Source organism: Rhinopithecus roxellana, chromosome 1 (assembly GCF_007565055.1).
Source record: "Rhinopithecus roxellana isolate Shanxi Qingling chromosome 1, ASM756505v1, whole genome shotgun sequence".
Classification (NCBI taxonomy): domain Eukaryota; kingdom Metazoa; phylum Chordata; class Mammalia; order Primates; family Cercopithecidae; genus Rhinopithecus; species Rhinopithecus roxellana.
The window spans coordinates 57,835,929-57,862,096 of NC_044549.1; the positions used below are offsets into that span (position 1 = coordinate 57,835,929).

Genomic DNA, 26,168 nt, shown 5'->3' on the forward strand with positions numbered 1-26,168 from the left:
TAGGAGTGATTGACATGGTGGCATTCGAAGTCATGAGCCTGGATAAGATTTTGGAAGAGTGAGCGTAGACAGAAAACACACAGATGAGAAACTGGTGAGATTGGAGGAAACCAGGAGGACATGGAGCCCTGGAAACCACATGCTAGGGTGAGAGGAGCTGCTCACAGGAAGTCTCTCCTGTCCACTGTTACAAGGTCAGGGGTATTTATTTATTTTCCCTTTTTGTTCACTGCTGTATTTCCAATACGGAGTGTAAGTGCTTAATAAATACTTGTTGACTTAAGGAGTGTATGAGTGAATTTACACCTTTGCAAATACCCAGTACACAGGGCTGCAACACTGGCCTTCTTTACAGAAAGAGCAGAGATCAGGTAGGAGGCTCTGCCCACTCTCAGTGGCACTAACCCTCTCCTTTGCCTTTCACAGCTACACTCACATTCAGTCAGGTGAGAGCCCTTCTGCCCAACACAGGCCCAAGACAAATGAGCCTCAGACAAGCCCTGTGGTGTGGAGCTTGATGGGAGCTGGGTTGGGCACTGGGTCATCCACCAGTCCCCAGAAGACTCTATGGCCACTTCTCTGTCTACCCTTCCATATCTAATAATCTGTCTGTCTGTATATATAACCATTTCTTTGTCCACCGTCTACAGTCACTCTTTTGTCCCTCTTTCCGTCTATTCACATCCAGTCTTCTATCCATCTGCTAGAGTCACCAACTTCCCAGTTTGTAGTGGACTGTCTCTGTGTTAGCATTGAAATTCCTGCATCCTGCGAAATCGCTCAGTACTGAACAAACCAGGACTGTTGGTCAATCCATCTGCTTCCCAGGTATCCTGCTGTCCATCGGCTCGCAGCTAGTCTGTCCACCCAACCGCCCATCACACCTCCCGACCATCCTCCCCGACGGAGGACAGTTCTCCGCGCTCTCTGGCCCCGCCCCCAGTCACCGCCTTTTCCGGAAGCTGCTGCAGCGAATCCTGGCACCCTAGCAACAGCGCCTTTCAGGCTGTCCAGTCCGCGTGCGCAGCTCCTAGGACGAGCCAATAGCGAGGGGCACCGGGAGCGAGGTGCAGGGGGCGGGGCTCGGCCTGGCTGCAGCCATTTTGGTGCGAGAGAAACAATAGGACGGAAGCGCCGAGGAACCCGGCTGAGGCAGCAGGTAACGCTCGCGTCCTATGGCCCTAGTGCCCCAGGAGCTTTGAGGGAGATTTTTTTTTGGGCTACTGGGAGATGGGGTCTCTGATCATTGGAGTCTCCCAGGTTATTTGGGAAGGACTTCTTCCGTGGTCTTTGTGGGGGAAATCTCCTGGGGTCCTTGTGGATTCGATTTCCCTGGGTAATTTGGGAGGAGCATTTTTCTTCTGATCATTGAGGGAGAGATTTCCCTGATTTTGGGGGTGCAGAATCTTTCCCGGTCATTGGAGAGGTCTCCCGGGTTGGTGGGGGGGGCAGGATCTTTCCTGGTCATTGAGGAGATCTCCCCGGGTCTTGGGGAACGCAAGATCTACGGTGTCATTGAAGGGTCTTCCCACGTCGTTGGCGGCCACGATCTCCCCAGGTATTTGGCGGCTTGGGGGGTCTTCTTCCTAGATCTTTGGATAGGGAGTCAGCCCAGCGCCTCAGGTACTGTTACCTGGGGTCGGCAGATGTGCAGCCATTTTGAATGTTGAATGCCATTTGGGCCCGTCAGATGGTGTTCGATGAGGGAATCTACACACTTAATTAACCTCACTGTAGAAAAAAGGCCTTTAAATGGGTAAGAGGACACCTTTATAGTGATATTTCCACTCTTTACATTTGATTAGAGACCGCTTTTGTCTTTTGCATTCTAATGCCTTATTTCATTTTAGGATTGTATTCAGTTTCATATATCAAGAAAACTACACTAGCAGAAAAATGAGTGAAAATAAAATGTAGAAACCAGTAAAATCTAGTGCTCTTAAATACCAGAGGAAATAGAACTAGTCACTGCTTGGAATTAAGCATTTCCGTAGCAGAATGTACATAGAACAAAAAATCATCTTGAATAGTTTTAAGAAAAAGTACTGGAACTTTGGAACGTGGTAACAAAAATGTTGTAGATCATCAGTTCTATGATATTTTTAATAAAGGACCATGATTACAGTAATTTTGTTAAATTCTAGTGTTTAAAATGTTTGCTGTATTTGCAGTTGTAGCCAGGTAATATTTTAAGTGAACTAAGATGCTTATTTATATAGGTTGTTGCTGTGGGGTTTGTATAATTGCATCCTGTAACTTGGGTGTTAAGTATTTAAAGAGAAGCTTCAGGGTGTTGTTTTAACTTTAGCCACTATCAGAGTTAGAAAGGGCCAAATGAATACTTTATCATATTTGACATAATAGGCAAGTTGATGGCCTAGTAACTTTTTTTTTTTTGAGAAAAGTTAAACTATTAACTCATTAAAAATTTTTTTTTCTATTTTCTGTGGTCTTGTCTGACATTGTCATTTCGATAGATTTACTTGTTTTGTGACTGTAGAATTCACAGGCATTGTTAGAAATCAGATGGAGAATCACTTGAGCCCAGCAGTTCAAGATCAACCTGGGCAACAGAGCAACACCTTGTCTCTACCAAAAAAAAAAAAAAAAAGGAGAGAAAGAAATCAAATGGATAAGAACAAGGACTAGAGTTGATACAGTTGTAGAAACTAGTTTTTTTGTTTGTTTGGTTTGTTTTTTATGCAGGGCCTGGGTAGGGAGGGAGCAAGGCAGGGACCTGGGAGATCTAGAAATCAGTGTAACAGATATAATAGACTTCTTTTGTGCTTCAAAGCTTCCTAGGTGACAGACAGGTACACTGTATGCTAGTCCTGTATCTGTCTGAGCAGTGGAATGTGCCGGGAAAGAAGGAGCAACCACTGACTGATGAACCTTTGCCAGTCTCCCTTCCAAGAGGGATGCCAGAGCCTTCTGTAAGCTCCTGGGATGTCACTGGTATCTAGGCAACAGGGATGAGCCTGAACCTCCCAGAGGCCAGCTTGCTGAGGTGAAAATTTTCCATTGTTTGGCTCATAAAGAGGATGCATTGGGGAAGAATTTTCCCTTTAAGTGAAGTTATTTCACCTAGTGAGATAATCTTCTTAAGTAACAAATTGAACACACTCTTGTACATTAGAAAGTAAGCAGTTGATTATTCTCATGTTATTACATTTTAAAGCATATATTTGTTTTTTTATTTTATTTATTTATTTATTTATTTTTTTGAGATGGAGTCTCGCTCTGTCGCCCAGGCTGGAGTGCAATGGCCGGATCTCAGCTCACTGCAAGCTCCGCCTCCTGGGTTTACGCCATTCTCTCGCCTCAGCCTCCCGAGTAGCTGGGACTACAGGCGCCCGCCATCTCGCCCGGCTAATTTTTTGTATTTGTTTTAGTAAAGACGGGGTTTCACCGTGTTAGCCAGGATGGTCTCGATCTCCTGACCTCGTGATCCGCCCGTCTCGGCCTCCCAAAGTGCTGGGGTTACAGGCTTGAGCCACCGCGCCCGGCCATTTGTTTTTTTAAATAAATTATGTTTTTGCCCGTTTGTGTACCATGTAATAAAAGTAATAAGAAGTAGTTGTGTTTTACAGTATATTCTGATGGCAAGGAAATGTCCTTTTCTCCAAAAATTGAATTTAGAGCCCACCTCAGGATTTGGAGAAGTCAATTTGCCGAGATGATGCACAGTTGATTTGGGTCTTTCACACATCACCAGCTTCAGTAGTTACTAATTGCTGGCCAATCTGGTTTCATCTACACTGTGCCCATCCCCATCACTGCCCTACTTTTTTTTTTTTTTTTGATACACAGTCTCGTTCTGTCACCAAGGTTGGAGTGCAGTGGTGCGATCTTGGCTCGCTGCAAGCTCCGCCTCCTAGGTTCACGCCATTCTCCGCGCTCAGCCTCCATGCCTGGCCTGCCCTACCTTTTAAAGAAAGGGCCAGGGCCAGGCTTGGTGGCTCATGCCTGTAATCCCAGCACTTTGGGAGGCCAAGGCGGTTGGATCATGAGGTCAGGAGTTCAAGACCAGCCTGGCCAACGTGGTGAAACCCCGTCTCTACTAAAAATACAAAAACTAGCTGGGCACTGTGGCAGGTGCCTGGAATTCGAGCTACTCAGGAGGCTAAGGCAAGAGAATCACTTGAACCCAGTGGGTGGAGATTGCAGTAAGCCAAAATCGCGCCACTGCACTCCAGCCTGGGTGACAGAGTGAGAGACTCTGTCTCAAAAAAACAAAAAGGAAAAATAAAGGGCGGAGGGTGGTGGCTCACGCCAGTAATACCAACACTTTGGGAGGCCGAGGTGGGCGAATCACTTGAGATCAGGAGTTTGAGACCAGTCTGACCAACATGGTGAAACCCCGTCTCTACTAAAAATACAAAAATTAGCTGGGCGTGGTGGCGGGAGCCTCTGTCTCAAAAAAATAAAACTAAACAAATTTCTGCGATGTACTCCCTTTAAAATTCAGGGTTTTTTTTTTTTTTTTTTATGAGGCGGAGTCTCGCTGTGTCATCCAGGCCTGAGTGCAGTGGTGCGATCTCGGCTCACTGCAACCTCCACCTCCTGGGTTCAAGCTATTCTCATGCCTCAGCCTCCCGAGTAGCTGGGATTACAGGTGCGTGGCACCACACCTGGCTAATTAATGTTGTTTGCTTTCTTTATGTATCCACCTATCTTACTTGAGACACTCCTATGTGTTTTTGAAATTAGAATGTCTAATCCCAAACCGAAGGAAGAGTAAAACTTCTTTAAATGGAATGAAACGTGTTAACAAGAAGCAGAACATCTGGCTCTAGTGTTGTTGCTTTTGCATTTAGTTTGTGAGAATGTGCCCATTTGGAACCTGGGCTACATCTCCTAAGTCTGGGTTTGTGGAAGGCTGCCACGTTGCTTGGTCTGACCCTGAGGTGCTATGGCCCAAGTTCCCCAGGCCATATTACTCTACCTTAACCCCACCTGTTAGAAGAGCCCACCCGTTGTGGCTCCTTGCCTTGAACCTTGTCTTGCTCTTTCAGTTTGGGCTGCTTCGGGGCCAACAGGCCTTCCTAACTAAAGCTGCACACTCAAATGAGATGACCCATGGGCTATGTGAGCTTGTCTCAGCTTTCATGGGGATTGCAAAAATCTCACGTCCCCCTTCAGTGTTTGTTTTATAAGAATAGTAGGTTATTTTTGCTTTGCAACTGTGAAACTAACATTGGATATGACTTTTTGGTATAACTACTGCCAATTCAGATTTTTATATATGTCCAAGTGTCTGAGATTTATATATTTATTATTATTATTATTATTATTATTATTTTTGGAGACGGAGTCTCACTCTGTTGCCCAGGTTGGAGTGCAGTGGTGTGATCTTGGCTTGCTGCAGCGAGCCTCCCGAGTTTAAGCGATTTTCTTGCCTCAGCCTCCTAATCAGCTGGGCCTACAGGCGTCTGCCACCACGCCTGGGTAATTGTTGTATTTTTGTAGTGATGGGTTTTCACCTTGTTGTCCAGGCTGGTCTTGAACTCCTGACCTCAAGTGATCCGCCCACCGTGGCACTCCAAAGTGCTGGGATTACAGGTGTGAGCCACCGTGCCCAGACTGTACATATAGATTTTAAATAAAGACGGTCTCACTCAGTTGCCCAGGCTGGAAGGCACTGCAGCGATCATAGCTCCCTATGGCCTCAACCTCCTGGGCTTAAGTGATCCTCTTGCCTCAGCCTCCCAAGTAGTTGGAGCCACAGGCATACGCCACTCGGCCCAGCTCATTTTTAAAATTTTATTGTAGGCTGGGCACGGTGGCTCACACCTGTAATCCCAGCGCTTTGGGAGGCCGAGGCGGGTGGATCACGAGGTCAGGAGATTGAGACCATCCTGGCTAACACAGTGAAACCCCGTCTCTACTAAAAAAAATACAAAAAATTAGCCGGGCCCGTGGTGGTGGGTGCCTGTAGTCCCAACTACTCAGGAGGCTGAGGTAGGAGAGTGGCGTGAACCCAGGAGGTGGAGCTTGCAGTGAGCCAAGATCACGCCACTGCACTCTAGCCTGGGCGACAGAGCAAGACTCTGTCTCAAAAAAAACAAAAAAACTTTTTTTGTAAAGACAGGGTCTCACTTTTTTTAACCCAGGCTGGTCTTGAACTCCTGGCATTAAGCAATCTTCCTGCTTCAGCAGGAAAAAAGCATCCAGAAAAAATCCTCAGTGTCCAAAAGCGCTGGGATTACAGGTGTGAGCCACTGCATTTGTCAAAGATCCCTTTTCTACACAAATTTGATGGTATTGTTGAGGCTGCAGCCACATTTGCTTGGGGATTAACCTAACTGCAAGCCTGTCCATTTTCATTCTGATGTCCATTTGTTTAGATGTGCTTTATACTTGGTGTCTCTGTACTGTGCTATGGTTCCTTCCTCATCAGCAGGGGGTGGTGGTAAGCAGTTTACCTGCTTTTATGGGGTACCCTAAGGAGGTGTGCAGACCTGGTATCTGCTTAGCTCTGGTGCTGAAGAGTCATCATATTTTTTGAGAACTTGCCTAGTTACTCAAGGAAGAAAGGAGGGCTGATTGTAGTATACTTGACCAAGGAATGTATATTTTTATGAGCTTGAACAACCTGAAAGAAAAACAATAACAAATAACTTGTTAAACCAACTTTTTGCACGTTGCTGAGATTATGATCTTCTTAAATTAGTTAATTCTTACTGAAGATTTTCAATTTTTCATCTACTATGAATAGAAGTTTTACTTGTAAGGCAGTAAAAGGTGTCATGCCTTGAACAGTATCTGTTCTTCCAGGTAAGTGCCTCTGGAGGAGAGAGAGCCCAGTTGATTACAGACCCACTACTGAAGGGCTGGGCTTTTTCTTGCTTTGTGTTTGTATCTGAGCATGAGGATAAAAGTGTCTGTCTCTTCCTCAGGTTTTTGGGCCACCTCTGCCCTTTGTAGATTCTCTGCTGGGCATTTGGAACTAACACAGCAACTTCTAGGGTCTCACATTGAAGACTTTATGGGTTAGTCAGAATGCTGCATTTACACTGGGAAGGCCAGAGGAGGACTGTAAATCCAGGAGACAAGGTCCTGGGGGATTTGGGAGGGTGGAACTTACAGGGGTGCCAGTTGGCAGCTGACAGGTTTAGATTCTGGGGCTTAAAAACTAATAGATGTGTGATCTGGTTCAGTGGCTCATGCGTATAATCCCAGCACTTCAGGAGGCTGAGGTAGGCGGATCATTTGATCCCAGGAATTCGAGACTAGCCTGGGCAACGTGGCGAAACCTTGTCTCTACTAAAAATAACAAAAAATTAGTTCGACATGCAGCATGTACCTGTAGTCCCAGCTACTTGGGAGGCTGAGATGGGAGAATCAGTTGAACCCAGGAAGGCAAGGCTACAGTGAGCTGTGATTACACCAACTGCACTTTAGCCTGGGAGACGTGAGTGAGACCCTGTCTTAAAAAAACAAAAACAGGCCGGGCACGGTGGCTCAAGCCTGTAATCCCAGCACTTTGGGAGGCCGAGAGGGGCGGATCACGAGGTCAGGAGATCCAGACCATCCTGGCTAACACGGTGAAACCTCGTCTCTACTAAAAAAATACAAAAAACTAGCTGGGCAAGGTGGCGGGCGCCTGTAGTCTCAGCTACTAGGGAGGCTGAGGCAGGAGAATGGCGTGAACCCGGGAGGCGGAGCTTGTAGTGAGCTGAGATCCGGCCACTGCACTCCAGCCTGGGTGACAGAGTGAGACTCCGTCTCAAAAAAAAAAAACAAAAACAAAACTAATGAACATGAGCAGCAGGACGAGGGCAGGTGAGTCCTGGGAAAGTAAGGGACAGGACCCCTAGGATGATTTATCTCACACTCAAAGACTGTTTTTACTTTGGAAAATAACTTAAGCTCCTTGTAATGAGCAAGAGAAGAGTAAGATGTTAAAACTGGAAGTACCTTGTTGGCCTTCACTGCTGGTCCTGAAATGCAATCTTATTTTATTTTTACTTTTTTTAGAGACAAGGTCTCACTCTGTCACCCAGGCTAGAGTGCAGTGGCAGTCTCATAGCTCATGATAACCTCGACCTTCTGGGCTAAGGTGATCCTCCTGCCTCAGCCTTCTGCATAGCTAGGACTACAGGCACGTGCCACCAAGCCTGGCTAATTTTTAAAACATTTTTTTAAAGACAGAGTAGGCCGGGCGCGGTGGCTCAAGCCTGTAATCCCAGCACTTTGGGAGGCCGAGACGGGCGGATCACGAGGTCAGGAGATCAAGACCATCCTGGCTAACATGGTGAAACCCCGTCTCTACTAAAAATACAAAAAAAAAAAAAAAACTAGCCGGGCGACCTGGCGGGCGCCTGTAGTCCCAGCTACTCGGGAGGCTGAGGCAGGAGAATGGGGTGAACCCGGGAGGCGGAGCTTGCAGTGAGCTGAGATCCGGCCACTGCACTCCAGCCTGGGCGACAGAGCGAGACTCCGTCTCAAAAAATAAAATAAAATAAAATAAAGACAGAGTCTCACAGTGTTGCCCAGGCTGGTCTCAAACTTCTGAGCTCAAGCAATCCTCTTACCTCATCTTCCCATACTGCTGAGATTATAACTGCTGAGGATGAATTCATGTGTCATTTGGGTTTGGCAGTGAGCTAAGAGCTAAACGGGGTAAACATTGCCCACTGGCAGGAAACGTATAATCTTGTCTGAAGCTAATGGACCGTTACTTTTTTGTTTGTTTGTTTGAGACAGTGTCTCGCTCTGTCACCTGGGCTGGAGTGTGGTGGTACGATCTCGGCTCACTGCAACCTTGAGCTTTCTGGCTCAAGTGATCCCTCCACCTCTGCCTCCCAAGTAGCTGGGACAACAGGCATGTACCACCACACCTGACTAATTATTTTTTGTAGAGACAAGGTCTCACTGTGTTGCCAGGATTGTTCTCAATCTCCTGGGCTCAAACAGTCCTCCTGCCTTGGCCTCCAAGTGCTAGGATTACAGGTGTGAGCCACCACACTAGCCCTATGGGACCATTACTTACTGGCATATGAGAGAACTGTGACTTGAGGTAGCAAAAATCCCTCAGAGATTGAGACCTCTGAGCAATTTTGGCTTTAGTCTGAGAGAGTTGCTTCTCTGTGTTCCTGTTGAGTTACGTTTCTTACAATGTGGTAGGAGACGGGAGACTGAGAATTGTCCTTGAAAAAGGGGTAACTGGCTTTTACAAGAGAACTGAAAATTCCTGGTATGTGTACAGAATCCATTTAGCTATTTCTAAGAAAATTTGGCCAGATGACTCATGCCTTGTATCCTAGCACTTGGAGAGGCTAAGACGGAAGGATCACTTGAGACCAGGAGTTTGAGGCCAGCCTGGGCAATATAGCGAGCCCCCTTTTTTTTTTTGGGACGGAGTCTCGCTCTGTCGCCCAGGCTGGAGTGCAGTGGCCGGATCTCAGCTCACTGCAAGCTCCGCCTCCCGGGTTTACGCCATTCTTCTGCCTCAGCCTCCCGAGTAACTGTGACTACAGGCGCCCACCACTTTACCTGGCTAGCTTTTTTTTTTGTATTTTTTTTAGTAGAGATGGGGTTTCACCATGTTAGCCAGGATGGTTTCGATCTCCTGACCTTGTGATCCGCCCGTCCCGGCCTCCCAAAGTGCTGGGATTACAGGCTTGAGCCACCGCGCCCGGCTGCCCCCATCTCTTAAAACAAAGTTTGATATATTGATAAAGGGGACATATGAGACCTTAGAATCAATCATTGTTTTATCTAGAAGCTTTTAAAAATTGCTAAAATTCTTTGTAATTCTAGCAGGTTATTCAGATAAACATATTTCTTTTTTATTATTTTTTGTTGTTTGTTTGTTTGTTTGTTTTTGAGACAGGGTCTCGGTCTGTCACCCAGGCTGGAGTACAGTGGTGTGATCACGGCTCACTGCAGCCTTGACCTTCCAGGCTCCAGTGACCCTTCCACCTCAGCCTCCCAAGTAGCTGAGACCACAGGTACGCGCCATTGCACCTGGCTATTATTTTTTATATTTGGTAGAGACAAGGTGTCCCCATCTTGCCCAGGCTGGTGATAAACATATTTCTACGTAGGCTGAAAGTTCCTTCTTCCTGTTTCCCTTACTTTGGAGCCCTCTAGTCTGTCATTCCAGAGACCTGGTCAGATGAGGCAAAGAGATAGGGCAGCATAGTCGTGCTGGTGGTTCTAGAAAGGAGAAGCAGCTGAGAGGCTACTGTGTCCCTTATGGAAAAGCTGAGATTTGTCCAGATTTTTGGAACAGAATCTCCTGTTTTGGGGGAAGAAGCTACATTGTTGTATGACTTTCATGAAATCACTCCAGTTAAAATCCGTGGTTTCTTCTTTATTAAAACCAGAATGAGGCTGGGTACGGTGGCTCACACCTGTAATCCCAGCACTTTAGGAGCCTGAGAGTGGATCATCTGAGGCTGGGAGTTTGAGACCAGCCTGTCCAACATGGAGAAACCCTGTCTCTACTAAAAATATATATAAAAATTAGCCAGGCGTGGTGGCGCATGCGTGTAATCCCAGCTACTTGGGAGGCTGAGGCAGGAGAATCACTTGAACCTGGGAGGTGGAGGTTGTGGTGAGCCGAGATCAGGCCATTGCACTCCAGCCTGGGCAACAAGAGCGAAACTCCGTCTCAAAAGATAACATAACATAACATAACATAACATAACATAACATAACATAACATAACACCACACCAGAATGAAATGCTATTGAGGGCTCTGACCTTCTAGCACCTTGTATACACCTTAAGGACAGTGTGTATTGTGGTTGTTATTCTCACTTGGAGTGAAGCTCTGAGTATGAAGGGTGGGCTGGATCAGTGTTTGTTTCTAGATGGATTTTAAACCATCAAGAGCCAGGCAGCCATCTGTGTTTTCCTGTTTCAATCTTGAATCCTCCTCTTCCCCCAGTATTTTCTCTCTCAGTTATAAAGGTAATGTGTGCTCAGAGTTGGAGGACATTATAAGAAGTTTGAAACATTGAGAAAACTGAAAAGCGGGCAATCATGAACTTACCACCTAGTATAGGGCAGGTTTTGTGGTGTCTGAAGCTTATATAAAATAATATAAATATATATAACATAAATATATAATTTGTAATTATACATGTGATTATAAATGCCATCTTTAAACAAAATAATGTAGAAATATGAAAACAAAATTAGGTAAGAAAGTGAATGTTTAGATTGATAAAAATCACAAAAAGTTACACATTTAAAAATGCAGAAGAAAGTTCTACAGTACTTACCTCCCTACATTTTGGGGCAGCATTTTGACCACCACTTGCTTGCCTTTTTATTTTTTGGGGGACAGGGTCTCATTTTGTCACCAGGCTCACTGCAGGCTCAGTCTCCCAGGTTCAAGCTATTCTCTTGCTTCAGCCCCCCAAGTAGCTGGGACTGTGGGCCCGTGCTACCACGCCCAGCTAGTTTTTGTATTTTTAGTAGAGATGGGGTTTACCATGTTGCTCAGGCTGGTATTGAACTCTTGAACTTAAGCTATCTGCCTCCCAAAGTGCTACAATTACAAGCCTGAGCCACTGCACCTGGCCTGACCACCGCTTTCTATAATAGCAATATTACAGCTTTCTATAGAGAGAACAGAAGGGTCACCATAGTACTCCTCAAGGGTAGTTGATCCCAACTTTGTTTGTTTGACATGGGGTCTCACTCAGTCATGCACACTGAAGCTCAGTGGTATGATCAGAGATCACTGCAGCCTCAGCCTCCTGGGCTCAAGAGATCCTCCTGCCTCAGCCTCCTGAGTAGCTAGGGCTACAGATGTGCACCACCACAACTTGCTAATTTTTTTGTAGAGATAGGGTCTTGCTGTATTGCCAAGACTGGTCTTGAACTTCTGGCCTCAAGTGATCCTACTGCCTTGGCCTTTTTTTTTTTTTTTTTTTTTTTTTGAGATGGAGTTTCACTCTTGTTGCCCAGGCTGGAGTGCAATGGCGTGGTCTCGGCTCACTGCAACCTCCACCTCCCAGGTTCAAGTGATTCTCCTGCCTCAGCCTCCTGAGTAGCTTGGAATACAGGTGCCCGCCATCATGCACAGCTAATTTTTTGTATTTTTAGTAGAGACGGGGTTTTGCCATGTTGGGCAGACTGGTCTTGAACTCCTGACCTCAGGTGATCCACCTGCCTCGGCCTTCCAAAGTGCTGGGATTATAGGCGTGAGCCACTGCGCCTGTCCTTCTTGTATTTTTTTATTTTCTGTTTATTTTATTATTATTATTATTATTTTTGTAGAGAGGGGTTTTTGCCATGTTGCTTTGGCTGGTCTCGAACTCCTGGGCTCAATCAGTCCACCTGCCTCAGCCTCTCAAAGTGTTGGGATAACAGGCGTGAGCCACCACGCTTGGCCAAGCTGTAGTGTATCCTTGAATAATTCTTTTAGAGAAGGCTTGTGAATATCAAGTCTTTATTTATTTATTTATTTATTTTATTAATAGACAAGGTCCTGCTCTGTCACCCAGGCTGGAGTGCAGTGGCATGATCATACCTCACAGAATTCTGGAACTCCTGCACTCCAGGGATCCTCCCACCTCAGTCTCCCCACCATGCCTGACTAATTAAAAAATTATTTAGAGACTGGCTCTCACTATGCAGCTTGCCCAGTCTGGTCTCGATCTCTTGACCTCGTGATCCGCCCGCCTCGGCCTCCCAAAGTGCTGGGATTACAGGCGTGAGCCACCGCGTCCGGCCCCATCTTCCTTCTTGTAACTTAAAAGTTTATCATAAGTGAGGCCGGGTGCGGTGGCTCACACCTATAATCCCAGTACTTTGGGAGGCTGCGGTGGGCAGATCACTTGAGGCTAGTAGTTTGAGACCATCTTGACCAACACGCTGAACCCAGTCTCTACTAAAAAATGCAAGTTAGGCCGGGCTCAGTGGCTCACGCCTGTAATCCCAGCACTTTGGGAGGCTGAGGTGGGCAGATCATGAGGTCAGGAGATCGAGACCATCCTGGCTAACACGGTGAAACCCCGTCTCTACTAAAAAAATGCGGAACATTAGCCGGGCGTGGTGGCAGACACCTGTAGACCCAGCTACTCGGGAGGCTGAGGCAGGAGAATCTCTTGAACCCAGGAGGCAGAGGTTGCCTTGAGGTGAGATCATGCACTCTAACTTGGGCAACAGAGCAAGACTCTGTCCCAGAAAAAAAAGAAAAGTGTATCATAAACGGCCCGGTTCGGTGGCACATGCCTGTAATCCCAGCACTTTGGTTAGGCCAAGGCAGGAGGATCACTTGAGCTCAAGAGTTCAGGACCAGCCTGAACAACATAGCAAAACCCGATCTCTACACAGGAATACAAAAATTAGTTGGATGTGGTGGTGTGTTCCTGTAGTTGTCCCAGCTACTTGGGAAGCTGAGGTGGGAGGATCACTTGAGCCTGGGTGGACAAGGCTGCGGTGAGCTGAGATTACACCACTTGCACTGCAGCCTTAACAATGGAGACCTTGTCTCAAAAGAAATAAAAAAGGTATATCATAAGCATTTTCTCCCGGTTAAAAAATATAAAATTGATAAGAAAGCTCTTTGTGGTATCCTAATAGTCTGTCACACAATTGTGTGAAAAAAATATTTTTGTTTCATTCCTCTCCTGTTGCTGGATGTGGAGGCAAATGTGTTCATCATCAAGGATGATAGATGTCCTGATTTTATGGAGCAGTGGACTTGATTTTTATGGAGTTTTCCTGAGGTTGATGGTAGTTTGATGCCATGTACGCAGACAGGTCAATATGGTGTTTCCCACAAGACATCCTTTCAGAGTCAGACATTGACTGTTTCCTTCCTGGCTTTATTTTACTAAAAATGGTTTTTAGTTTTTTATTGTTTTTTTCTTTTCTTTTCTTTTCTTTTTTTTTTTTTTGAGACGGAGTCTCACTCTGTTGCCAGGCTGGAGTGCAGTGGCGCGATCTCAGCTCACTGCAACCTCCGCCGCCTGGGTTCAAGCAATTCTCCTACCTCAGCCTCCCAAGTAGCTGGGATTACAGGCGTGTGCCACCATGCCCGGCTAATTTTTGTTATTTTTAGTTGAGATGGGGCTTCACCACGTTGGCCAGGCTGGCCTCGAACTCCTGGCCTTAGGTGATCTGCCTGCCTCGGCCTCCCAAGGTGCTGGGATTACAGGCATGAGCCACCACACCCGGCCGATAGTTTTTATTTTAAAAAATATTTTTAGGCCGGGCGCGGTGGCTCAAGCCTGTAATCCCAGCACTTTGGGAGGCTGAGACGGGTGGATCACGAGGTCAGGAGATCGAGACCATCCTGGCTAACACGGTGAAACCCCGTCTCTACTAAAAATACAAAAAACTAGCCGGGCTAGGTGGCGGGCGCCTGTAGTCCCAGCTACTCCGGAGGCTGAGGCAGGAGAATGGCGTAAACCCGGGAGGTGGAGCTTGCAGTGAGCTGAGATCCGGCCACTGCACTCCAGCCCAGGCGAAAGAGCGAGACTCCGTCTCAAAAAAAAAAAAAAAAAAAAAAATTTTTTTATATTTATTTCCTCATCTCCATGGTTAGCAAGAGATTTCTTGTTGTTGTTGTTGTTGTTTTTTTTTTTTTTTTTTTTTTGAGACAGAGTCTAGCTCTGTCTCCCAGGCTGGAGTGCAGTGGCACAATCTTGGCTCACAGCAAGCTCCGCCTCCCGGGTTCATGCCATTCTCCTGCCTGAGCCTCCTGAGTAGCTGGAACTACAGGTGCCAGCCACCATGCCTGGCTAATTTTTTTTTTTTTGTGTGTGTGTTTTTAGTAGAGACGGGGTTTCACCGTGTTATCCAGGATGGTCTTGATCCCCTGACCTTGTGATCCACCCGCCTCGGCCTCCCAAAGTGCTGGGATTACAGGCGTGAGCCACCGTGCCCGGCCTCGTTACAGATACACAGTTTTATATTTATAGTTTTATTTTAAAACTATTCTGGGCCGGGTGCGGTGGCTCACGCCTGTAATCCCAGCACTTTGGGAGGCCGAAGTTGGCGGAACATGAGATCAGGAGATCAAGACCATCCTGGCTAACACGGTGAAACCCTGTCTCTACTAAAAATACAAAAAAATTAGCCGGGCGTGGTGGCGGGCACCTGTAGTCCCAGCTACTCAGGAGACTGAGGCAGGAGAATGGTGTGAACCCGGGAGGCAAACCTTGCAATGAGCCGAGATCTCACCACTGCACTCCAGCCTGGGTGACAGAGCAAGAGTCCATCTCAAAAGAAAAAGAAAGGAAAAATTAAGCTGGGCAGTGCCAGAGATCATGTGCCCTAGAGACAGCTGTGTGGGATTCACTTGGGAGAAGTGGCCCTGGGTGAGTTTCCTAACCATCTCTAATCAGCTTCATTGTTTGCAATAGGGAGAGTAGTGTCTACCGCAAAGGAAGTGTCATGAGGACCAAATGACATAAGAAATTCCTGTCATGAGCCTGATACATAATAGGTGCTTTCCCCATATTAGAGGTCAGAGGGCACATCTGCAGATCCATCCTCACTCCTCTCTCAGTTGGAGTCATGGGAACTGAAGGAGTTCCCAGTAAAATCTCTGTACAGATACTGAAATATAACTCAAGCCCTGTAAATAATGCTAGTAGAGACTGCATAACTTGTAAATTAGACAAAACAGAGAATGAGTGTGACATGACCTGAACCGGTTAACAGGGTGCATACAGAGGTGTGCTTCGTTGATGCGGCATCCAGTGCGTGGCTGAGTGAGTGGATGCGAGCCCTGATTGCCCCAAAAGCATAACTTTGGTTTAAAGGTGTGTACCAGCTTTCGGTGATCAGGATAGAACTGACAAAAATAGTGACCTAGAACACTGTGTATCTTTTTAAATGGAGTTAACCAGCCTTGATCAGTTGTTTTTAGTTGTTAATCATTAAAACTGGACCCAAGTTCCATTGCTAATAAGGTTAATGGGGCTTGTCTTTGGCCTTGGGCAGGAACAGTGTGCATAGACAAACTGGACAAGTAAATAATGAGTCTTACTAGATAATGAGTAAGCAGGTTTTCCCTGTATTTAAATGCATTTTATAAAAATATAATTAATGGGGCTGGGTGCGGTCGCTCACGCCTGTAATCCCAGCACTTTGGGAGACCGAGGCGGGCAGATTACGAGGTCAAGAGATCAAGATCATGCTGGCCAACGTGGTGAAACCGCGTGTCTACTAAAAATACAAAAATTAGCTGGGCATGGTGGTGCATGCCTGTGATCCCACCTACTCGGGAGACTGAGGCAGGAGAATGGCTTGAACCCGAGAGGTGGAGGTTGCAGTGAGCCGAGATTGTGCCACTGCACTCCTGCCTGACAACAGAGAAAGACTCCATCTCAAAAAAAAAAAATCTGTGTGTGTGTGTGTGTGTATAAAATTAATGGGAGACTTGGGCATCACCCACTTAAAGCTTGACACTCTTATTAGAAAATGGTAAGATTTAATCCAAATATTAGGCATGAAATTGTGATTTCACCTCACCATGGCATCAGTTTTGCCTGCGGTAGTGGCTTTCTAACACCGTAGTGGGACCTCTGCCTTTTTAGGGCCCCTGGAACCCATTCCCTGCCTGTCTGCATCTAACCCCGCCCCATGAGCTCATAGTGTGTTTGTTTTTCTGCCGGAGAAGGAGGGGCCAAGGTGGGTGGCATGGGCGGAGTCCCGCAAGAGCTCAGACTGTTTGTCTTTGTCTTTCTGCTGGAGGAGCAGGGTGAGCAGCTCTAAGGCACTTCCCACGCTACTTCGAACCCCCATGTCATCATTGTGTTTGCTTCCAGCAGAGCATCCTGGCCAGAACAAGCCAAGGAGCCACGACGAGAGGGACACACAGACAACAGACGGAAGACGTACTGGCCGCTGGACTCCGCTGCCTCCGTCTCCCCGCCATCTGCGCCCGGAGGATGAGCCCAGCCTTCAGGGCCATGGATGTGGAGCCCCGCGCCAAAGGCGTCCTGCTGGAGCCCTTTGTCCACCAGGTCGGGGGGCACTCATGCGTGCTCCGCTTCAATGAGACAACACTGTGCAAGCCCCTGGTCCCAAGGGAACATCAGTTCTACGAGACCCTCCCTGCTGAGATGCGCAAATTCACTCCCCAGTACAAAGGTAAGTCCCAGCTGCTCGAGGGGTTGCCACACTGGTGAGGAGATGTGAGGGATCGTGGCCATGGAAGGCCCTGGCAGCCATCCCTGGAGCCCTCACTCCCTCCCACTCTGTGCTTTCCCTCCCTCTCCTCCTTCTCCTCCTCCTGGCCCTCAGCCCAGCATCTCACACCCTCAGTTTTCAGCCCTGGTAAGATTGCTCAATTCTGTTTTGTTTTGTGGATTTGAGTTTGATTTTGGTAGAAGTGTAGTTGTGTTTTATGTTCAGGTGTCTCTTGATCACAGTAACCCATAGTTCCCCACTGGGGGGACAGTGGGGGAAGACTTTGGGAGGATTTTAACCCAGAATACTTGCCGCCTGCTTTTTGTCCTCCAGGAAACCAGAAGCCCGGGTGATTAGGTAGGCCGGGGGAGCAGGGTTGAGTCAGATGGAATGCAGGAGTGGGAGGCCTGTGCTGATTAGCCCAAGCCCTTTGCTGTTACAGAATGTCCCCAAAATTGCTATGTGAAAGCAACCTTTCGATTCACATATGATAATTTCTAATTTCTTTTTATAAATTATTTTATAGGGGACATGAGCAGCCACCAGCATGGTGGGGTCTTTGTTGGGGAGTGGGGGAGACTTTTGTAAATCTAGGAAGAATCCATTAAATAAATTAATTTTAAATGTGCATTACCTGGTTACATAAAGGACTCTAGAACAACTTAGGTTCTTTTGGGACTCTTGAAACATTGTCTTTAAGGACAGAACGTACTGGGTGCCTTTCTCTGTACTCTGAATATGCATGTGTATTGCGGTGGGGATGGGGGAGTTGGGGGCCCTCACTTGGTCCTTCTCTGTTGTTTTTTTTCCAGGACAAAGCCAAAGGCCCCTTGTTAGCTGTCCGTCCCTGCCCCATTTTTTCCCCTGGTCCTTTCCCCTGTGGCCACAGGGAAGTGTGGCCTGAATCCCCCACCCCAGCTCCTCTGCACCCAGAGCTGGGAGCCACCTCAGAAGTGTCGTCTCTCTCTGAGCACGCATTCCCCTGCAGCAGTCGAGCGGGCGGGCAGCAAGGACTGAGCAGATTGAGTGATGCTGGGGCAGAGAGGCCTGGGAGGAAAGGTGTTCAGCCAGTCGTTTGTAAGGCGCTCGTCGGCACCTGCTGAAACGCCCCCAACCTGACAGCCCCATCCTCAAAGACTGTCTAATTACTCATGGCAGGTTCTAGAGACTTAAGGGGGAACGCTGCTTTCAAGGCCACCACATGTCTGTGCTCCCCAGCCAACTCTATCTGCCTTGTGTTCATTTTGTTATTTTGTGACGTGAGACTGCAAAGACCAATAAAAACATATTTTAAAAGAACAAAAGGCCTGGGTGCCTACCCACGTGGGGGCACTGTGGGAAGCCTTTGCTAGGGTGTCTTGTGCTGTGTGGTTTGTTTTGTTTGCCCCTTTATTTTGTTTTGCTTACCCAGTCTTCCCTTATTCTTGGATGCTTCTTAACCCTCAGGCAAACCTGTGTTCCTGCTGTATTCAGGCTCTGCTTTAAAGCAAGCCATGAGGCTGTTGGAGTTTCTGTTTAGGGCATTAAAAATTCCCGCAAACTATAAAGAGCAATGTTTTCAATCTTTTAGGATTAGAAGAATTACATAAAAATTAATAAACATTTTCAATGATGGAAAAATGTGTCTTGTAATTCTTTGGCTCTTGCCTCGTTGAGTACATAAGAGAAGACTCTCGGCCATGTTTGCTCCCTAATTGCTTGTCTTGTATGGTGTCATCTTTTCTAGCTGTTTTGATATTTGTTAAGTTTGCAGATGAGTTTGGGGCCTCTGGCAACATAGAGACTAAGGAACTGGGTAAGAAAAAAACAAATGTTACAATCATGTTACTTACAGTGCTTCTTCCTGTGGAATTAAAAGTTCTTTCTGCTCCTCACCCCCTTCCAGGTGTGGTATCTGTGCGCTTTGAAGAAGATGAAGACAGGAACTTGTGTCTAATAGCATATCCATTAAAAGGGGACCATGGAATTGTGGACATTGTAGATAATTCAGACTGTGAACCAAAAAGTAAGCTCCTAAGGTGGACAACAAACAAAAAACATCATGTCTTAGAAACAGAAAAGACCCCTAAGGACTGGGTGCGTCAGCACCGTAAAGAGGAGAAAATGAAGAGGTGAGTGTAAACAGAGGACAACTCTGGGCTATGTGGGAGGGGAAGTGTTGGGGGTTTTGTTTACAGCCCAGTTCCCTGGAGCTAAGGACTCAAGTGGATTTAGTAGGTACCTGTCATTCAGTGGCCAATTCCCACATGGCATGCTCAGCCTCTTTCTTTAGTTGACTCTGGTTAGATCCTGCCAGTTTGGGTATGACTGCTCTGTGCCAGGCTGTGTTCTGGAGATGTAGCAGTGACCAAGAGAGGAGCTATCCTTTTACCTCAGGTTGTTCACCAATGGTGGGGGACAAAATGGGCAGTTGGGCATCCCTGAAACTCAGCGATCCCCCTAAGCGGGGCCATCCTACTGCTGCACCTTGGCAAAGCTTGTGAAAATGTAAATAGTATATATATAAAGTAAAGTACATGTAATGTAGCTAAGTAGGTTAACTTAGTCCCATGGAATTTCAGTTCCTATTTTCCCAGTTGCCAGCTTTTGGAGTCAGGGGAACCTGGTTGTACTGGAGGCTAGGTGGTACCACTGCCTAGAAGAGGGCAGTGAAAGCTCTCCACATACGGGGCTGGAGAGCAAGGGCTGATCTTGGATCTTAAGTTCTTTTTGCTGTAGAAAATAGTGGATGGCTGGTCCCTTATTTTATTTTCTAAAATCAACTTTCTTTTTTTTTTTTTTTTTTTTTTTGAGGCGGAGTCTCGCTCTGTTGCCCGGACTGGAGTGCAGTGGCCGGATCTCAGCTCACTGCAAGCTCCGCCTCCCGGGTTTACGCCATTCTCCTGCCTCAGCTTCCCGAGTAGCTGGGACTACAGGCGCTCGCCACCTCGCCCAGCTAGTTTTTGTATTTTTAGTAGAGACGGGGTTTCACCGTGTTAGCCAGGATGGTCTCGATCTCCTGACCTCGTGATCCGCCCGTCTCGGCCTCCCAAAGTGCTGGGATTACAGGCTTGAGCCACCGCGCCCGGCCAAAATCAACTTTCAAATGCATCCATTTGAAGTGTTCAAAGAGTTTTGGCAAATGTGTACATGGTAAGCCACCACCACATCAAGAAGTCACTTTTCATTACTCTAGAACGTTTCTGGCCGGGTACGGTGGCTTATGCCTGTAATCCCAGCACTTCGGGACGCCAAGACAGGCAGATCACCTGAGGTCAGGAGTTCGAGACCAGCCTGACCAATATGATAAAACCCCCATCTCTACTAAAAATACAAAAATTAGCCAGGTGTGGTAGCATGCATTTGTAGTCCCAGCTACTTGGGAGGCTGAGACAGGAAAATCGCTAGAACCCGGAGGCGTAGGTTGCAATGAGCCAAGATCGCGCCATTGCACTCCAGCCTGGGCAATAAGAGCGAAACTCCATCTCAAAAAAAAGAAAAAAAAAGAAAGATTCTTTGTGCTTTAACCCTGGATTTTGTTTTGTTTTGTTTTGTTTTTGGAGTCTTGCTTGCTCTGTTGCCCAGGTTGGAGTGCAGTGGCATGATCTTCTTGGCTCACTGCAACCTCTGCCTCCCGGGTTCAAGTGATTCTCCTGCCTCAGCCTCCCGAGCACACCACCACGCCTGGCTAATTTTTTTATTTTTATTAGAGACAGGGTTTCACCATGTTGGCCAGGCTGGTCTCCAACTCCTGACCTCAAGTGATCTGCCCATCTTGGCCTCCCAAAGTGCTGGAATTACTGGCGTGAGCCACCGCACCCAGCCTTCTGAATTCTGATAAGACATACTGATTTATTGGTCTTTATCTCTTTATAGCCATAAGTTAGAAGAAGAATTTGAGTGGCTAAAGAAATCTGAAGTCTTGTACTACACTGTAGAGAAGAAGGGGAATATAAGTTCCCAGCTTAAACACTATAACCCTTGGAGCATGAAATGTCACCAGCAACAGTTACAGAGAATGAAGGAGAATGCAAAGCATCGGAACCAGTACAGTATCCTTTGTTCATGGGCATCTCTGCATTTGAGGGTAAGAGGAGAGGAAATGAGGAAGTCCCTTGGAGCTTGGAGAGAGAGGTTGGGTTTTTATAGTCATGGCTGAGTTTCTCCTACCTGGGTTATTCCAGGACACCCTGTATGATAATTATGGGCAAATAATCACTTCCCTCAGGGCAGCTACTGGCCTAGGAGTGCAGATGATGAGGAGTGAGGTATAATAATGGGTCTCTGGGGGGTAAGGGGTGCCTCATGAAGGGGCCAGCTTGCATAAGGTGGGCTTTAGCCTAGGTAACCTAGAGGAAGAGGGCAAGGGGCTGCCCTCTGTTTTCAGACTCTTCAGAAGTCTCAAAACATTGCTCACCTGCCAAGGGCTGGGGTGTTTGGGTGAGGAGACTGACCTCTCAGTCCTGGTTCACCAGACTGCCACTGGGACACGAGCTGTGCATACGGAAATCTTTCTTTTTCTTTTCTTTTCTCTTTCCTTTTCCTTTTCCTTTTCTTTGCTTTCTTTTTTCTTTTCTCCCTCTCTTTCTCTCTCTCTTTCTTTTTCTTTCTTCCTTTTTTTTTTTTTTTTGAGACAGAGTGTTGCTCTGTCCCCCAGGCTGGAGTGCAGTGGTGTGATCTCAGCTCACTGCAACCTCCATCTCCCAGGTTCAAGTGATTCTCATGCCTCAGCCTCCCGAGTAGTTTGGATTACAGGCATCTGCTGCCACGCCCGGCTCATTTTTGTATTTTTAGTAGAGATGGGGTTTCACCATGTTGGCCAGGCTGGTCTCAACTCCTGACCTCAGGTGATCCACCTGCTTTGGCCTCCCAAAGTGCTGGGATAACAGGCATGAAGCACCACTCCCAGCCGTCTTCCTCCCCGCCCCTCTCCTCCCCTTTGTAGAGGTGAAGTCTCACTATATTGCCCAGGCTGGTCTCAAACTCCTGGGCTCAAGTGATCCCCCTGCCTCAGCCTCCCAAAATGTTGGGATAACAGGCATGAGCCCCCATGCCTAGCCTTTATCTATTTTTTGGTCTCTTAAAAAATGTAAAAACCACTTCTAGCTTATAGGCCATAAACAGCAAGCACTGGGCCATAGTTTACCAGTTTCTGCTCTAGGGAGTACTGATTCCTTGAATGGGAAACGATGAGACAATGGTCTGTGCACTAGAGACACTCATTATTTCTGGTCATTGTTTCTAGACCTTTTTTAGTGCACACAGCTGGGAAGCAGATGCTTAAAGAGAAAACTATTTTCATGAGTTTATACTGATATTTCCAGTTCACATTTAAGGCTACAGGATTTACTGAAGTTTCTTGATGTTCTACTTGTAATTGAAGACTTTGTTTTTGGACCCTAGTCTTACACTTAGCTAAGAGTTCAGGAAATGGTGTGTGTGTCTCCCAGGCTGGAAGAGCCCAGGCCTCTGTTGAGTCCAGGTGCAGGCTGCTTTCATGCCAGTTCCCTGACAAGAAGTAAAGGTGTCTCTCAGCTTTCTAGTCAGCTCTGGACTCCCTGTGTGGGTGATGGCAGGACTAATGGAGTATCCTGTGGGTTCAGGCTTCTCTGGGTTACTGCATCTAGGTCCTTGAGAGTATCAAGGACCCATGCAGTAGCACTTCCTTTTGGGGATATTCTTCTTAACTACTCAGAATTTATCTTACTGGAAAACCTGACTTCCCGCTACGAGGTGCCTTGTGTCCTTGACCTCAAGATGGGCACACGACAACACGGTGACGATGCTTCAGAGGAGAAGGCAGCCAACCAGATCCGAAAATGTCAGCAGAGCACATCTGCAGTCATTGGTGTGCGTGTGTGTGGCATGCAGGTGAGGGGGATGCTAGGGCTGGCTAGGGCATCCAGTGGCTGTCACTTCCTCACCCTGGCATAGTCCTGTTTGCTCAAAAGATTCCAGGCCAGGTGCAGTGGCTCACACCTGTAATCCCAGCACTTTGGGAGGTCAAGGTGGGTGGATCACCTGAGGTCAGGAGTTTGAGACCAGCCCAGGCAACATGGCGAAACCCTGTCTCTACTAAAAATACAAAAATTGGCTGGGTGTGGTGGTGCACAGCTGTAATACCAGCTACTTGGGAGACTGAGGCATGAAAACAGCTTGAACCCAGGAGGCAGAGGTTGCAGTGAGCTGAAATCACGCCATTGCACTCAAGCCTGGGCAACAGCGAGACTGTCTCAAAATAAAAAGATTCCAGATTTGACCCCACACAAGTCTGTTGCTTTTTGGTTGAAAAAGAAAGCATGCATGCCTGCATGATTCTCTCTCAGATTGGTCTGGTTAGCTGAGTCCAGAATCTGTGGATAGTAGGGAGGAAGGCAAGAGGGTTAGGTCGTCTCCAGTGACCCAGATGTTGAGTTGGGGTGCTGGGGCACAGTGACCAAACCCAGGTTGGATGACTGCATCCCAGGTGTGGGCTGATTAGAGAGTATAGTGGATAGTGGCTCATGTGCGACTCGTGTACTTTATCTGATTTGGGCTTTCACATGCCGCCGCCACCCAGAGTCCAGGGTTTGAGATGACCCTCAGCCCCTGACTTGCTGGTCTCTCTCCTACAGGTGTACCAAGCAGGTAGTGGGCAGCTCATGTTCATGAACAAGTACCATGGACGGAAGCTGTCGGTGCAGGGCTTCAAGGAGGCACTTTTCCAGTTCTTCCACAATGGGCGGTACCTGCGCCGTGAACTCCTGGGCCCTGTGCTCAAGAAGCTGACTGAGCTCAAGGCAGTGTTGGAGCGACAGGAGTCCTACCGCTTCTACTCAAGCTCCCTGCTGGTCATCTATGATGGCAAGGAGCGGCCCGAAGTGGTCCTGGACTCAGATGCTGAGGATTTGGAGGACCTGTCAGAGGAATCAGCTGATGAGTCTGCTGGTGCCTATGCCTACAAACCCATCGGCGCCAGCTCTGTAGATGTGCGCATGATCGACTTTGCACACACCACCTGCAGGCTGTATGGCGAGGACACTGTGGTGCATGAGGGCCAGGATGCTGGCTATATCTTCGGGCTCCAGAGCCTGATAGACATTGTTACAGAGATAAGTGAGGAGAGTGGGGAGTGAGCTTGCTAGCTGCTCCAGTACTTGAGAGAGACTCTGTGTCCCAGGCACAGCTGCGCTGTGTCAGGGAGGAGGCCGGTATGGCCAGGTGGTGGCTCCTGCAGCCTGGAGCTGATGTGCAGTGGCCTCTGTGAGCCCCAGCCTGAGCCAGCCCTAGCTGCACTTGGAGTCTTTATTTATTTTAACTATTTCTTCAACATTCCACATTTGATGATGATACCTCTTTCTTCCCTGAGTGTATATGTTCTAATACAAATCTTTTTGTTTATTGTATACAGTGCTACTGTCATTCTTTCCAAGGGTAGGCAGTCCCCCTCCCAAGCCTCACCACATGTTGTGACCACCTCCCTGGCTCAGTAAGTATTCTGGCTGCCCTATGGATCCTAAAGTCAGCACAGCCTCTTGGCATGGTGTACAGTCTCCAACCCAGCCCCTGCAGGTTACCCAGAAAGGATCCCTGAGTTACATACCTTCTGGGGTCCGTGCTGGCTGAGTGTCTCAGCACCTCTATCCAAAAACCACATGACACTTGACACAGGTCTTCTCATGGGCCCTATGCAGCTTAAGCCAGTTAGATAGCAGGTGCTCCAAACCTTGGGTCCAGCTTTTAATCCTCCTATGCCACTGGCAGCAGCTAATTGGCTGGCTATTGTCATAGATGTCCTGCAGCCAATACTAGGGTCTCTAGCCTCTAGGGTCTGGTCCATTGGCAGCCATGGACTGTGTTATAAAGGGGCCCAGGTGATGGAGGGCACGATAAAAGGGCGTATTTGGGTAGGTAGGGTGGTACTCTTGGCCTCACCACCTGTCACCACTCCTGCCCAGCCCTAGTCCCCATTGCAATTTCACCAGTCTTGTCCCAGGCAGCACAGACCCTGAGATTCTACTCTGCCCCAGGAGGGCTTCTGGGAGGAGGAGCCAAGAGAGGTCTTGAACTGCAGGGCCAGACCTGGTGCAGAGGTGGCAGGGTGTGGATGTCAGTTTCCTGCAGTTCTACCCCTCACCTGAACCTTGCACTAGGCCTATGCACTTTAGGTCTAAAAATAGGCAACTGGGTCAGACAGATTACGGGATAATGCCCGTAATCCCAACACTGGAAGGCCAAGGTAGGAGGACTGCTTGAGTCCGGGAATTTGAGACTAGCCAGAGCAACTTGCAAGACCTTGTCTCTACTAAAAAAAAAAGAAATTAGCGGAGTGTGGTGGTGCATGCCTGTAGTCCCAGAGACAGGAGGCTTGAGCCTGGAAGGCTCAAGTGGGAAGCTTGATCATCCCACTGCACTCCAGCCTGGACAACAGAGCAAGACCCTGTCTCAAAAAACAAACACAAATAAAAATAGAAAACTTGCACACACTGGCCTGTACTCGCCCCCTGCTTCCTGGGCTCCGGCTTCCTGTGGGGTGTAGCTGGACCATTCTCAGCCACCATCTCTCCAGGACCCTGAGGGCCTCTTCCCTGGGTCTTAAAGGCACTCTTACTGCAAGGATTTCAAATACCTGGAGATCTGGGCTAACAGGAAAACTGGGTGGATCAAATAGGCTCTTAAGGCCACTGTGGTACCCCACTCCCTCTTTCAGCCCTCCTGTATGCTCTCAGAAAGGGGCATTGCAAATCTTAAGTCCTATAAAGACAATAAAACACAGCACGACGATAGCGATTGATAGTGGTGGGAGCTTGATGGACTATAGGAGAGGGAAGGGAAGAGTGTCCCAGGTAGAGGGAACCGAATATACAAAGGCCCAATATAGAGAAAAGCAGCCATGGCTGATGAGAGAGGAGGAGCAGGTGTGAGGAGCAAAGATGCGAGGGCTTTAGACAGGGAATAGCACTGCCTGGTTTCTGGGTTTTTTTTTTTTTTTTTTTTTTTTCTGAGACGGAGTCTCGCTCTGTCGCCCGGGCTGGAGTGCAGTGGCCGGATCTCAGCTCACTGCAAGCTCCGCCTCACGGGTTTACGCCATTCTCCTGCC

General features: G+C 47.6%; 1 protein-coding gene across 9 annotated transcripts; it reads left to right on the plus strand.

Moving 5' to 3' along the window:
- The first annotated feature begins 1,043 nt into the window (after positions 1-1,043).
- On the plus strand, positions 1,044-24,474 carry IP6K2 (inositol hexakisphosphate kinase 2). Of its 9 annotated transcripts, none has more exons than XM_010370237.1 (6): positions 1,044-1,159; positions 16,750-17,071; positions 18,996-19,221; positions 20,966-21,141; positions 22,785-22,960; positions 23,704-24,474. In XM_010370237.1, exons 2-6 carry the CDS (start codon positions 16,870-16,872, stop codon positions 24,202-24,204), a joined length of 1,281 nt encoding a protein of 426 aa, XP_010368539.1. In that variant the 5' UTR covers positions 1,044-1,159; positions 16,750-16,869; the 3' UTR covers positions 24,205-24,474. The 9 variants fall into 9 exon arrangements, with proteins under 9 accessions (XP_010368539.1, XP_010368530.1, XP_010368557.1 ...); XM_010370228.2 differs by having other exon boundaries at positions 1,049-1,159; positions 16,747-17,071; XM_030914888.1 differs by lacking the exon at positions 1,044-1,159 and adding an exon at positions 1,418-1,558.
- Positions 24,475-26,168: the final 1,694 nt, after the last annotated feature.